At 37.2% G+C, this 13,222-nt stretch overlaps 1 protein-coding gene and 1 long non-coding RNA gene across 5 annotated transcripts; both read right to left on the bottom strand.

Annotated features, from left to right (window-relative positions):
* Positions 1–51: 51 nt before the first annotated feature.
* LOC120012948 (putative vesicle-associated membrane protein 726) lies at positions 52–10,949 on the bottom strand. 4 transcript variants are annotated; one of them, XM_038864520.1, is made up of 6 exons: positions 10,845–10,949; positions 4,651–4,812; positions 1,187–1,328; positions 976–1,096; positions 713–775; positions 52–525 (listed from the first exon to the last, which is right to left on the bottom strand). In XM_038864520.1, the coding sequence occupies exons 2-6, from the start codon at positions 4,697–4,699 to the stop codon at positions 382–384; spliced, it is 519 nt and encodes a 172-aa protein (XP_038720448.1). In that variant the 5' UTR covers positions 4,700–4,812; positions 10,845–10,949; the 3' UTR covers positions 52–381. The 4 variants fall into 4 exon arrangements, with proteins under 4 accessions (XP_038720448.1, XP_038720449.1, XP_038720450.1 ...); XM_038864521.1 differs by lacking the exon at positions 10,845–10,949 and adding an exon at positions 4,949–5,423; XM_038864522.1 differs by lacking the exon at positions 4,651–4,812.
* Positions 6,943–8,796, bottom strand: LOC120012950. The gene is made up of 4 exons (XR_005471314.1): positions 8,041–8,796; positions 7,859–7,928; positions 7,638–7,742; positions 6,943–7,406 (listed from the first exon to the last, which is right to left on the bottom strand). It is a non-coding gene; the product is annotated as an uncharacterized LOC120012950 (long non-coding RNA).
* Positions 10,950–13,222: the final 2,273 nt, after the last annotated feature.

A 13,222-nucleotide genomic window follows, 5' to 3' on the forward strand; every position in this document is an offset into this window, starting at 1 on the left:
GAGGCTTGGTAAAAGCTGAAGGATGATAAAATGGAAAACCTCAAAAAGATAACGAAATAAGTAGAGAAAACCGATGTCAGACGACAGGAAAACAAAAAATTATGAAGAATCATTCTGGACTGGCAATCCTACAGACATCATACTCTAATTACATAACAAAAAATCCTCATCATAAAGCATAGAGAAATTTAATCCACTCAAGTCAAAGCATTATAAGCTATACAGTCACTCCAAAATACAAAACCCAGATCCTTGAAGAGAAATGTAATCCTAGATTATACGTCCCCCCAGAGGAGATGTCTACGAGTGGACTATCCAACGCAAAGGCATAACAACTTCCCAAGACAAGAGATTCAGAAATGCAGGTAAATCCACAGCACATTAGCAGTTGAAGCCATGGCATACAGATAAGATTATGATGAGAATCAATGCGATGATTATACCCAAAACAATCAACTTTATCTTCATGTTCTGAAACCACATCTTTCTTCTCATTTTAGTTCCCTGCTGTCTAAAATCTTGCGCCTGCAGTGAGAACAAAATTATAATAAATCAGACATGAGAACCAAGATAGAGGATGAGAACAACAAGAAGAAAAAGTTCAGATCAAGCTTATATGTCATTCCAACAAATGCAGGGGCAAGCTTGAAGAGAGGTAGATATTTCAATCAACTCAAAAATTGGGATTCTTAAAGATTTGCATCAGACTAACCTGTGAGCGAAGGTTCTCAGTTTTATCCACCAGCAGCTCAATCTTCTCACCTCGATCAAGGACCTGCACAATCAAAAACGTAAATGATATTACAGTACTCCTAAGTAGTCCTAAGTACCATTCTCTTTAACCAATCACTGAGAGATGTGTAATGATTTTGTCGGTGATTACATAACACACAGAAGCACGAAGTAAAAAGAAAATACATGCAGGTCATCCTTAGTCAAATAAAATAAAAGAGGGAACTATAAGCCATTCTTTACCTTTTCAATATTCTCCATCATAACACCCTTGACTTCAGAAACCTGAGCCTTCACTTTTGCTAGCTTACTAATTTCTTCAGGATGATCCACACAATACTGCATATGCTCTTTCAATTTGGATCTACAATATCAATATAGAGACTGGAATACTTAAAAAAGAAGGTTAATGAAAAAACATCTACAATCTTGACATGAAGAGTAAGACACATACCCAAACTCTTTGTTCAATCCGTTGGCAACAGCTGTTGCAGCTTTCCCTCCACCATATCGCTTGTTGAAGTCTTCCTTGACTCGCTCCAAAAATGCAATTGGAAGTTGCCTGCCAGCAGCTTCAACTGCAACCACACAGTAGGCTGCAGCATCCAACAAGAATTAAAAGTTCTATCAGCACACACACTGTCTGATCACAAGAAGAAACAACTGTATAATTTAACATATATTCATATGCTTACATGAACTAAAACACGTATTGAATATTTTAACCACAGATCCAGCATTTCAAATGGATCCCGGACAAAGAACTTTGCAAGTTTCTGCACATAAACTCCCTAATCTGCTAGATGATAATGCACCGTCTTCTCTAATCATAGGCCTCTAAATACGGGATACAATAGCAACTGATAAAAACAGGATACACCAAAAATAAAATTGATAGTGGTACATTTATTTGAGGCTCCATCCACAAATATATCATTTACTTGAGGCATTCATCCAACCAAATTTTATAAAAAAATCTGGTAGATCGTAATGAATCCATTATTAATGATGAAACAGACTGATTTCAAGTAAAACTACGCACAAATTTTCAATCTCTGGACAATAAAATACCAAAGTAGGCACCATCAGCTTCTTCTTTATTTGCAAAAGCAAAACCAATACATTAAACGTAAGAATCACAATCCATTCAAAAAAAAATTGTAAGAACCACAATCATAAATTATATTTTTCTCTGTGTTCAGAGGGAACCAAACATGAAGTAATCGAGATCTACACAGACAACAACTTGCAATTACTAATAATTGAAGGGTCAAAATATAATAAATCTTGCAAAGGGAAAAACAAAGCTATAGTAACCAAAATAAGCAATTCCAAAACAAACGAAAGCAAAGATCAGATGTCTGAACTTAAAAATAACCTCACAAAATCGAGACCTCGTTGAAGTCAAGGTGCACACAAATCCTTTTTCGAATGAGATCAAGCGGTCAACTGATAGATCCCGCAAATACAATTCACCCAAACCAAAGCAATCCAAAAAAAAGGCGAGATCCAGACGGAAACAAAATGAATCTAAACCAGCAACAAAATTGAAACAAACAACAATACATACTAAATCCGTTCTCAGCGAGGTAATTGAAAGTGTGGCCATCGCAATTGTAGGTGAACTTGTTGTTGCTAGCGGGGAGTTTCTGAAGGCATTGGGAAGCGATGCTCGTGAAATTCCCCGTGAACTCCGTATATTCCGCCAAAATCACCGTCCCCCGAGCCACAAAGCTGTAGATCAGCGACTGTTGCCCCATCTCGAAAACCCTAAAAAGCCTCAATCGACAACGATTACTGATACGTTTATCAGAATGATCGCAAATGTGAGGGAAAAAAATCAGAGAATTTATAAGAGAGGGTGGGGAAGACGATGGGATCCGTGAACAAAAAAAGCTGGATTTGCGCTTTGTCGCTGCGAGGTATATATCTACGCCGTCGCCAGTTGTGTATATCTCAATTTATTAATTTTAGCTTTAATTTATAACATTATATAAATAATAATGTTCAGTGTAAGGGCTTGGGCTGTTCAGTGTACCTATTGTTGGGCTTGGGCTTGATTGTTCTGAAATTGAGAAACCCAGCACAAGTCTAGCCCTGTATCCCTCTCCTTCTTCCTCCTTCCTCTGTCCGTACAGTGTTCAGTTTAGGCTGTCTAGCCCTGTATCCCTCTCTTCTTCTTCTCCTCCTCTGCTGTCGACCTCGTCTCTCTCCGTCTTCGCGCCTCCTCTCGTAGTCGCCTTGCCTGTATCCTCTGTCAATATTCCAGGTGCGATATTAAATCTTTTTTCACTTCTTTTATTCACTAGTTTAGTTATTGCTGGAGTCTCTAAGGCAAGCATGCATTCATCTTATCAGTTTAATGAATGCTTTGTTCGTGTCGTGTGTGCTAGGTCCAAAACCGTCGCAGAGATACCGCGTGTTGAGCAGCGGTCGCTGTGGCATATCTCACACGCACTACCGGCACTGCAACGACTAGTAGCTCGAATGAAGTGAATTTTTAAAGTCTATGATGCAGCCGAAGCGGAGCTACTTTGCCGCCACAGATCCGGCATTAAACCCAGAATTGAACCCCCCCGGTTCACTTTCACCCTGACAAAGTTCTCGACTTTCAGATTCTCCCGCGAACTCTGCGACCAAATCCCCTCGCGGAAGACGTACCAGCTCATTCCCCAGCATCATTGGCCTCTTCAGCGACGAGCTGTCTTACGCTGATGTCGTGGCTAGGGAGAAGCTGAGCAAAGATGTGTCGCTTTTGCGGGACAAGTTGGTTCCATATGAGGAGGATTTTGACCAAGTCATTGAGATTTTAGAGGAGGGTGTTTCGTTGCTAAACAGGCACAGAAATGGTTCTGCTTGTGGATGGTTGTAAATAACCTCTTAATGGTTTTGGAAACAGTGTGGTCCATTTGATCTCAATGAGATATCAAATATCCTCTTTGACATCATTGCGAGTTATTTGAGCATAAAACCACTGTATCGACGTTAGGTGTGCTGTGATGCATTATTGCCAGTTATTTCCGTCGCAAACTTCGGGAATCATGCCCAATGTGCTAAGGGATATGGAGAACGAAGAAAACATTTTGGATTCTTTATAAAGGCCTACTCAAGTTGGGGTGAAAGGCACAAACTTTGATCCAGCTAGAGTATATTGATGTGCAAGAATGGCTATGGGATACCTGTGGATGCATCATCCATCCTCCTGATGAGGTTTTCCCTCATAGGGGCTATTGATCACCGGAAATGAAAAATGCTATCGGCTGATCTTGTTATTGGTTCCATCTGATATGAAAGAGGAATGAGGTTCCAAATGATGCAAGAGGTACACTAACCCCTCTTCTTCATTGGTATCAATCAGTTCTTATTGATCACCCTTTCCCCCCACCATTTTTCTCATTTGCCACAAATGTTTCTGTACACTAGTTCGTGCACTGGAATTGTTTAATTTAGAGTATCACATCCTTGGTATTTGCATCAAATGCGAAATCGCCAAGTCCTAATCACTGGAATTGAAAACTAACATCCTCAAGGCATCAAAACCGTAACTTAATTGATCAGTAAATGAAGATATAAGAACTATCAAAAAGTCAAAAGTCCTCAAGATCATTTATCTAAAGCAGCCACAAATTAAGTGAGAGACTTAGAAAGCACATACTATGAAAAATAGGGTGTTGTTTAAGATGACCACGCGCATTCTTCTTTTTCACCAAAACAAAGAAGTTAAAAAGAAAAGGATTACATGCATCCCAACCCGATTATAAGGATCAAATTTCAAAAAAGAATGACCACTTAAAGTAGTAATAGAAGAAATGATTATGTCCATATGCATATTTTCAAGTTATAGCAATTTAAAATAAGAAAACCATAGAATAGTTAGAATGTGAAAAGACATCAGTTTAAGTAGAGAAAGTAGTATACCTATCGCAACAACAACTTGAGCGACATTATGGAAAACAAGTACTGACATCTTCAATTATATCAGAATCAGGGCATGGAGATTTAACAAAATTCTGCTACATTTATGTAGGTACTTTTCAGTCTGGCTTTTGCTAGGTAGATATATTCAGGATAATGTTTAGGCTGCAAATAAATTGGCGCACACAATAAGTCAAAAATTAAGGAAAGGTAGTTTATCTGATATAAAATTTGATACAGATAAGAAAGCCAATGACATATCAGGGTCAGAATCAACAGAGCTAATGAGATTATTTCTCATCTATTCACAATTGTGTGTGGTTTGTCATCTGGTGAAACGGTCTGCTAGGGAGAATTGTGGTAAATCCTTTACTAGTCAGAGATAGTCTATGAAGAGAAAAGGAGGACTTCAGGGTATGGAAAGCTAATATTGAAAAATCTGCATCATGTTGGGAACTACTATATTCTACAAATATACAACACCCCGAGTTAAACATAATGCAATCATAAAGATCAATTTCAGGAGTTAATATTTCTCTAAAGGTCAGGTCAACCAATTTGTTACGGAGGATTGTGGTGAATGCTTTTCTAGTAAGAGATTGATAGTCTATATGAAGAGATAAAGATTCAAGGTATAGAGGGCTAATATCGAAAAATCTGCATCATGTGGGGAACTAATATATTCTACAAATATACGACACCCAAAGTTAAACATAATGGATCAAATAGATCTACTAGGTCACAACCTGCGCATTGCGACAGCATCACATGCAAAATTCAAACAAATCAACACTAATCACACACAGATAAAACTTTTGCACCTGATTTCAAGCTATATGTAACTTTTAAGTCATCTAATTGTGCCAACATTATACAAATGTATAAAGATTATTGTCCTTTCCACGAAGTATCACTAAACAAAACAATGCTCCACTATTAATCAATATCCCAACGAATCAAAACAGATAACGGATTGTCACGGATATTGCAATCAAATGACTTCCAAAGCAATATCATAAAAAAGGAGGAAAATAAAAACAAAAGAAATAACCAAGCTCACGTAATCTGTAACAAAAATGAAAATAAACAAAACAATGCTCCAATATTAATCAAAATCCCAAAAAACCAAAACACATAACGGATTGTCACGGATATTGCAATCAAATGACTTCCGAAACAATATCATAAAAAAGGAGGAAAATAAAAACAAAAGAAATAACCAAGCTCACGCAATCTGTAACAAAAAATGAAATTAATGTATATGGATGATAGAAATTTTAGTTTGTCTTCTCTACTTCTCCTTCAATTTATTTGCTCCTTAATAGAACTAACAATTTCAAGAAAATAGAGGAAAATAAGACGTCCAGTACGAACCATGTATTACTAAACACGAAATTTTCACAGCTGAGTTACAAACCAACAATCTGAAATGACTCGCCAATATTTTTAACTAAATAAAGGAGACTCGCCACCTCACACATACAGGTAAACAAAAAATATTGATAAAAATCCAGCCTTCAAATTAAGAGACAATCATAAACCACTACAACCATAACTAAGAACTTAAAACTCCACAACAGAAGATAACCCAGCTGATATTTGCTAGTAACAAACCCAGATCACCTAAGCCAGAGAGACACATAAGGCAATTAGTTAACGCACCTTCACACTACCCTCACAACGATCCAACAATCAATCAAGATCTCACAACTACTGGAACAAACAGTACTCGCAACAGGGAAGTTGGATAAGCAAACATAAAACACCCAGCAACCAAAATGAAATAAAACAACACATGTTAGCTCAATTATTATATTAATAAACACATTGGTGTGAAAAAAAAAAAACAGATATTTGTTAGCCAGAAGTAAGAGGATTCTAAGAGAAGATACATACGATCAAATATCTGTAAGGAATTTGTTGACTTCCTCATTCCACCCTTCGTAATGGATGAAGAATGCAAGAGCAAAGTTTGAAAACAATGCAGAATTAAGAAGAGCTCAAGAATAAGAAATGTTTTATGGTTTAGCATTTGGTGGAGGATATATGGTTTTCTGTGTATCAGTGTTGTAGGAATTTAAATTTTCATACCTTGCGAACTTGTCCACCCTTCTATAACCAATGCAGAAAGAGTTTAAAATTTGCATAACGGATTATGAAACATGACATAAACATAATGCTAAGCAGCCAGTAGCAACCAAATTCATATGCATAATCTGGAGGTGTTCCCAAAGGAAAGAATTAGTCATCATGCAGTTACCCTTCAGTTTAACGGTATAAACTAATGTGCATTGTTACCTTATTTTTTTCATGAAATAAAATGAGGTTTTCTTCTTCCAAACCAACAATCTGCAAGAGAACGATTTAGTTGTGCATTTTTGTTACATATATTTGAATCAGAACATCAGTAAGGTTCAAAGGAAATCCCATCAAAATGTCACAGACGACATTCGATATCTGCGTAATGTCGAACCACAGGATCATCTGGATTTGGTTCTGTACTCAAATGTTGTGCTTCGATTGAGTATGATACAATAAGGAAGGAGAGACATGTGACGATAAAAAAAATGAAGTAATGACGTACATCTTCATAACAGATGGCGAAGTTAAAGACTTATGACTGAGTTAAAGAATGACAGAAACATGTAAAAGATGCAAACTATCTGAGATAGCTCCCATATGTTAAGAAAGACTACGTTTTAACACTTACTTTTTACATGAGTGCATTCCCTCAAAGGAGCCAAATGATAGCATTAAACCTACAAGAGATGCAATTTTCTCATGTTACAAAATTTTAAACCTACAAGAGATGCAATTTTCTCATGTTACAAAATTTTAAAACATCGTCAATATTTAGCCAATTATTTGGAAATTGCAAGATAGCCACATGAACGAAAGAGCTAGGTTCAGATTAATACACTAGTAAGATGATAAGATAGGAGTTATGTAGAGAATGAAAACGTGAGAGAAAGGTCAATCGGGTACAGTACCTCGGAAACTGTTTGGGCACGGCCCCACAGCTCCTTGAGAATGCCAAGACAAATGCTGCAATTGCTGTTAATATTCGGGTGGAAAACCTTAATACGGAAAGAAACCTACCAAAAATAAATAAAATCACAATGTGAGTTGCATCCTCAAAGGGATTCAGATTAAGAACTACATTTGCTACATTCTTCGAATACAAAATAGATGGTAATGAAGGAAATGCTACCCAAAATTCTTTAATCAATGTTAGGCTCTGCTTGGCCCTTCCTTGCCTCTGGCATTCAATTGTTTAAACTCTGCAAACAATTGTTTGATAAAGTTCAAAACAGCAACAATGAACCACAGAAGCTAACAAAGTTGCATATATTTCAGAAATAAAAGCAGTCAAAAAGGGAGACAGTAGCTTACTTAAATAATGTTTTGGAGATGACCGACCTAATCTACTTGCTTCTTCCTGCATGCTTACCTGCCCTGTCACCGATTTGATTATTTGGGAAGGTATTTGGAAACCTGAGAAGGAACTTGCATCTCAGATAGGTCTTCCTCTCATTTTTTCTGCAGTGACCATCAACACGAGACACAAAAATTCCCCTTCAATATCAAGACAGACAACCCATAAAGAAAAAAAATAAGAAAACAATGGGAAACCATGAATAGAGTCTTGCAAAGAGAGCTCACAAACTATCCCAAACCAAGAGCCGCTGATGCTCGACAATTGCTACTAAACCCTGTAAAAAGCAAATCAGTAATACAGTACAGAACAAAAAAGTTTGTCAAAGCCCACTGATATAAGTACAGGTAACCATCCTCAATCACCTGCGAGAGAACAATTTGAGTGAGGAGAGGCGAGAAGCAACGGCGCAAGCTTCCTGAATAAGCAAAAAAAAGGACTATAAGAGAAGAAAAAACGAAAGGAGAAGCAAGGCACCGCTGGATCCACGTGCATGACCCAATTACTCAAAGCAAGGGAGATTCATAAATCAACATGATTCCACATCCCCAACGTTCCTGTGTTCATGCACCTAGGATTGAAGGAGTTGTTGCTCATACCTCTCTCTCTTGCCCACCCCCACAATTTTGGAGAAAATTTGAAAATTAGTTAATCCATGGACCATGAAGAGGAGCATGCTCTCATTGAGTCAACCTAGGCAAAAAGCAAAAACATTAAAGGCATAAATGCGAGAATTTTGATGGTGTTAAGTGTTAACATATAATGTTAAGTTCTTCGGCCTGCAGTTTTATGCCTTGACTATAAATCAACGGGAGATCAAAGGGTCAAACCAATCATTGTGAAACATCCCCAACGTTCCTGTGTTCATGCACCTAGGATCGAAGGAGTCACTGCTCATACCTCTCTCTCCTCTCTCTCTCGCCTCTTTCGCCCACCCTTACAATTTTGGAGAAAATTTGAAAATTAGCTAATCCATGGACCATGAAGAGGAACATGCTCTCATTGAGTCAACCTAGGCAAAAAGCAAAAACATTAAAGGCATAAATGTGAGAATTTTGCTGGTGTTAACATATAATGTTAAGGTCTTAGTGCCCTGCAATTTTATGCCTTGACTATGGATCAAAGGGAGATCAAAGGGTCAAACCAATCATTGTGAAATATTCAATCTGACAAAGATGATATCAGGGAATCTAACTTGACTATATTACTCCGCTTGTAAATTAACATGTACAAATGACTTCATTTATTAGTCTCCCATCCTACGATTGTAAATCATATGCAGGTATATATCGAAACCTCATGTGATTACTACATTATGCGTACGCAATAAATTTTGACCAAGGCGAAAAGGCATCAACAATCTCAAGCATAAATAAAATATTTGACTGCATTTATAAATCAATCTGAATAATCATAAGGAACTGTCAAAAAATCATAGATAAAAAAAAAAGTGAGCACACATGACAATAAAAGGCTGACACGGAAGGATTTTGTGCTAACAACTAACCATAAATGAGGATGAAAATGGGAGAATCTACGAACGCAGGAGGACCGACGAACATGGGAGGACTAACGTATGTGTGAGTATCAACGAACACACATCCATGCTTAAGAATGATAGATGAGTAACAAATGCATGTTTTTTGGATTAAAAACCATTAAAATATCAAATGTTACATTTGTCTCATTGATAAGAATCACAGAAGAAAGCCTTCAATATGATCGTTTTGGAAACTTATCTGGGAGAGAAATCAGAAGTGACAAAGTACTGAACCAATGTATGACAAACAACAAATATAGAAGGGGACAACACTTCAAAATTAGAAGGTAAATTAGACATCACTTCAACTATGTACCTAGGATAGGGAATCTAACAAATATGAAATGTACTTCTTTTACAATTGTGATTCAAGAGGGTCATTCCTATACAAAAGACTATACATCTGGGAGAATTATCTTATTCTGTAGCACCTAAAAACACTGTAACTGCATAATGAAGTTAAGACCGCTAGAAACACATTAGAAGATAACTCAGGCACCTCAATATGAATTCAAAAGGCAAAACGGTCAAATCTGTAGAAGATCCAGGGCCATTAACGACAAATCCATCAACTATAAAATGGAGAAAGTGAAGACCTACGCTGACCACGTGCAATTGTTGTTGCATATATCCATTCTTGCAAACCAATTGAAACAGTTACCATTGTCTTCCATGACCACTACCACCAAAAAGAGCATTTGATTTAAACAAAGAACGGTGGAAGGTGTCTAAAAACAGAGTCCAGCACAGGGATGATCTGCATTCTGCTAGGGAAAGAACACACACACACACACACACACACACATACATATGCACGCATAATCAGTATTTAATGACATCAATTTAGTGATAGAATTTAGTTGTGCTTAAAAAGCATGAAACATTGTTTCAAGTGGAGCGAAGAATTGATAAGGATAGGTATACAATCTGATACATTAAGAGCTTCAAAGAATACGAAAATGAAAATCACATTTCACAGGCTGCAACCAAACCAAATCATTTGCAGAAGATCCCAACTTGAGAGAGAAAAAGGACTGCTGGGATGTTTGTAGCAAAGAACAAAATACACATTTAATGACCCAGTTCATTGACAGTGATGCAAACAAATTTTCCAAATATTGTGTGCTTTACAAAAAGCACTTTGACCAAGAAAAAGAGAGAAATTAAGGACAGATGACACCAAGTAAAAATAGTGTACCCAAAATTGAAAAACAAACGTACCATAGCATTTGAGTCTGGCTTCACATAGGTCCATGGTCAATCCCGTTTTCGTTGTGGGTTACCCTAGAGAGTCGGAGACCACAATCCTCAACTGGGTAGCTAGCAGGAATCAGGCCTACATCGAAGGACAAATGGAACCGCAATTAATTGCGTGATTAGTATGTGGAGGAATTTGTATAATTTCAGTACCAAGCTCTTGGTTGATCCTGTACCTGTTTGAATAGGAAATCCTCCATTAAATTGACATTCAAATTTTAGAAGCAAAAGAAAGACAAAGGTAGAAAATACAAACAATGTATGAGGTCTTTATAATATTTGTAAGTGAAAAGCATGCAGATTGTAGCCATTTTAAGTATAAGTAATAGATAGTCAGATTACTTGCCAAGACAAACTCCATGCTCGAAGTTGAGAAACATACATGAACAATACTCACACAACCAATCCCCCCCCCCCCCCCCTTCATATTTGTTGATGATTTAACAATGCAATCAAGTGAGAACTTCTTTCAAGTTTATCATAGATTGAAGAAAAGACCCTTAATAAATTTACCACTCATACTGTTGTCCAAGTTGTGTTATATCTAAATCTCAATAGACAATAGACTTTGGTGGCCAAAGCTACTTCTAAACTTGTCATATCTACATAGCAGATGCAAGAAAAATTGTGATTATTCCAAAACAATGAAAGAACCCAATTTTTTTTGCATTGACCTTTTGAGCTTACACGTCTTTCCTAGAAAAATATTTCTCACATCAAACCGAGGATCCAATGTAGCTAAAAACAAAAAAGGAAGAAGGGTTGATAATTATAAACTACTCAATAACAATCGCAGTAGCAACAAAAAAAACTCATGGCAGCGTGGCAGATAAAGTATAAAGAAGAAAATCCTTGAGATAATAAGAATAAGTTGTAAGAAATAAAAGGGACATACCAGAAGGAGAACCAAATGAAACCAAGATATTTGAAACCCCAACAACGCAGAGCAGAACCGAAAGAAATTTAGAGGACAAAATGAGGATAAAGAAAAAATGAATGAACCCAAATAATTTGAAGGAAAGATAAAGCAAACCTGAAGATGGATGTCACCGGCGTTGGCTTCAGGAGTGAAGTTAGAAGCAAAATCTTGTCGAAGATGGAGCAATCCAGACAATTGCTCAAATCTTGCAAACACAGAGGACATTGAGGCAACCATAAGAGGAAATCCAGCCAAGAAAGAGCAAATTCAGAGGAAAATAAAGCACAACCTTGACAATGAATCTTGTAACGGAGTTCCAATCACGCTGAAAAAATATTGAACTCAAACCTCAAAGAAATTTAACACATATATATGATGGGTTGCGGTAATTTTTAACATCTTAGGGCAATGATTTCGCACTTACATGACGAGCTTAGAAGATGGCAGATATCATTGAGGAGAGAAGACCCAATGCAGCCTAGCAAAAAATCAATGAAGCAGGGGCTGTCGATACCATTCAAAGAGTGAAGAATCAGAGCAAAACCGAGATGAAGCTAAAATTACCCAAAAACTCGTCAAAGAGTGAAGAACCAGGGCAAATAAACATCGAGAAAGCACTACACAGGAAAGATGCATGCATTGAAAAGTGGGTTTTCTGCAGAAGACAAATCGCAAGATTAGGGGAAAAAAAGGGAACCAGAAGTCGACAAAGTGGAGCTGACAAAAACTCAAGAACCGCATGATCAAAAGTAATTGAACCGTTGAAATGAAAAGACAGCCAATGACAAACGCACGAGTACGAAAAAGCCAGCTGAACTCACCATGAAATCTCATCTAGACTTAAAATTTTAGAGAAAATAATAGATAATAGATGTGCAACAACACCTTGACAAGATTCCGGTGGAAGAAGAAGGATTTCTTGCTGTTAGAGACTCCACTTTGGCTTCCCTCTTCTTCTGAACTACATGAACCCCATATAAGTAACCTCACCCTTTTTTCTACCTAAACAAAGAAATACACTCGTGGGTTTGAGTATTCACCTTACATAATGTTGGTGCCATGGAAATGTCACTGAACCAAAAAATTGTGTTCACCCTAATGACCCTCACCTCAATTTTGTAGCCTCATCCACTGTAGAGAAACCTAGCAGAGAAGCAAGGATTTTACATAGATAGATATTTCAACAGCAATGAAGATTTCATGCAAGAGCAAAGAATCACAATACCTATTTGGACCCTAGAGCGCACACAAATACAAACCAATTATTCTTGGTCAATGGATGGTTGTAATTTACATGAAATTAAATAGAAAAGCAAGTGAAGCCTTCAACAGTAAGGCTTAGCTGAAAGCCCATATAATATAAGGTTTGAACCTTACCTCCCTAATTAAGATGTGCACACATAGCATATTCAAATTCGTAGTC

This window comes from Tripterygium wilfordii, chromosome 13 (assembly GCF_013401445.1).
Source record: "Tripterygium wilfordii isolate XIE 37 chromosome 13, ASM1340144v1, whole genome shotgun sequence".
In the NCBI taxonomy this organism is placed as follows: Eukaryota; Viridiplantae; Streptophyta; class Magnoliopsida; order Celastrales; family Celastraceae; genus Tripterygium; species Tripterygium wilfordii.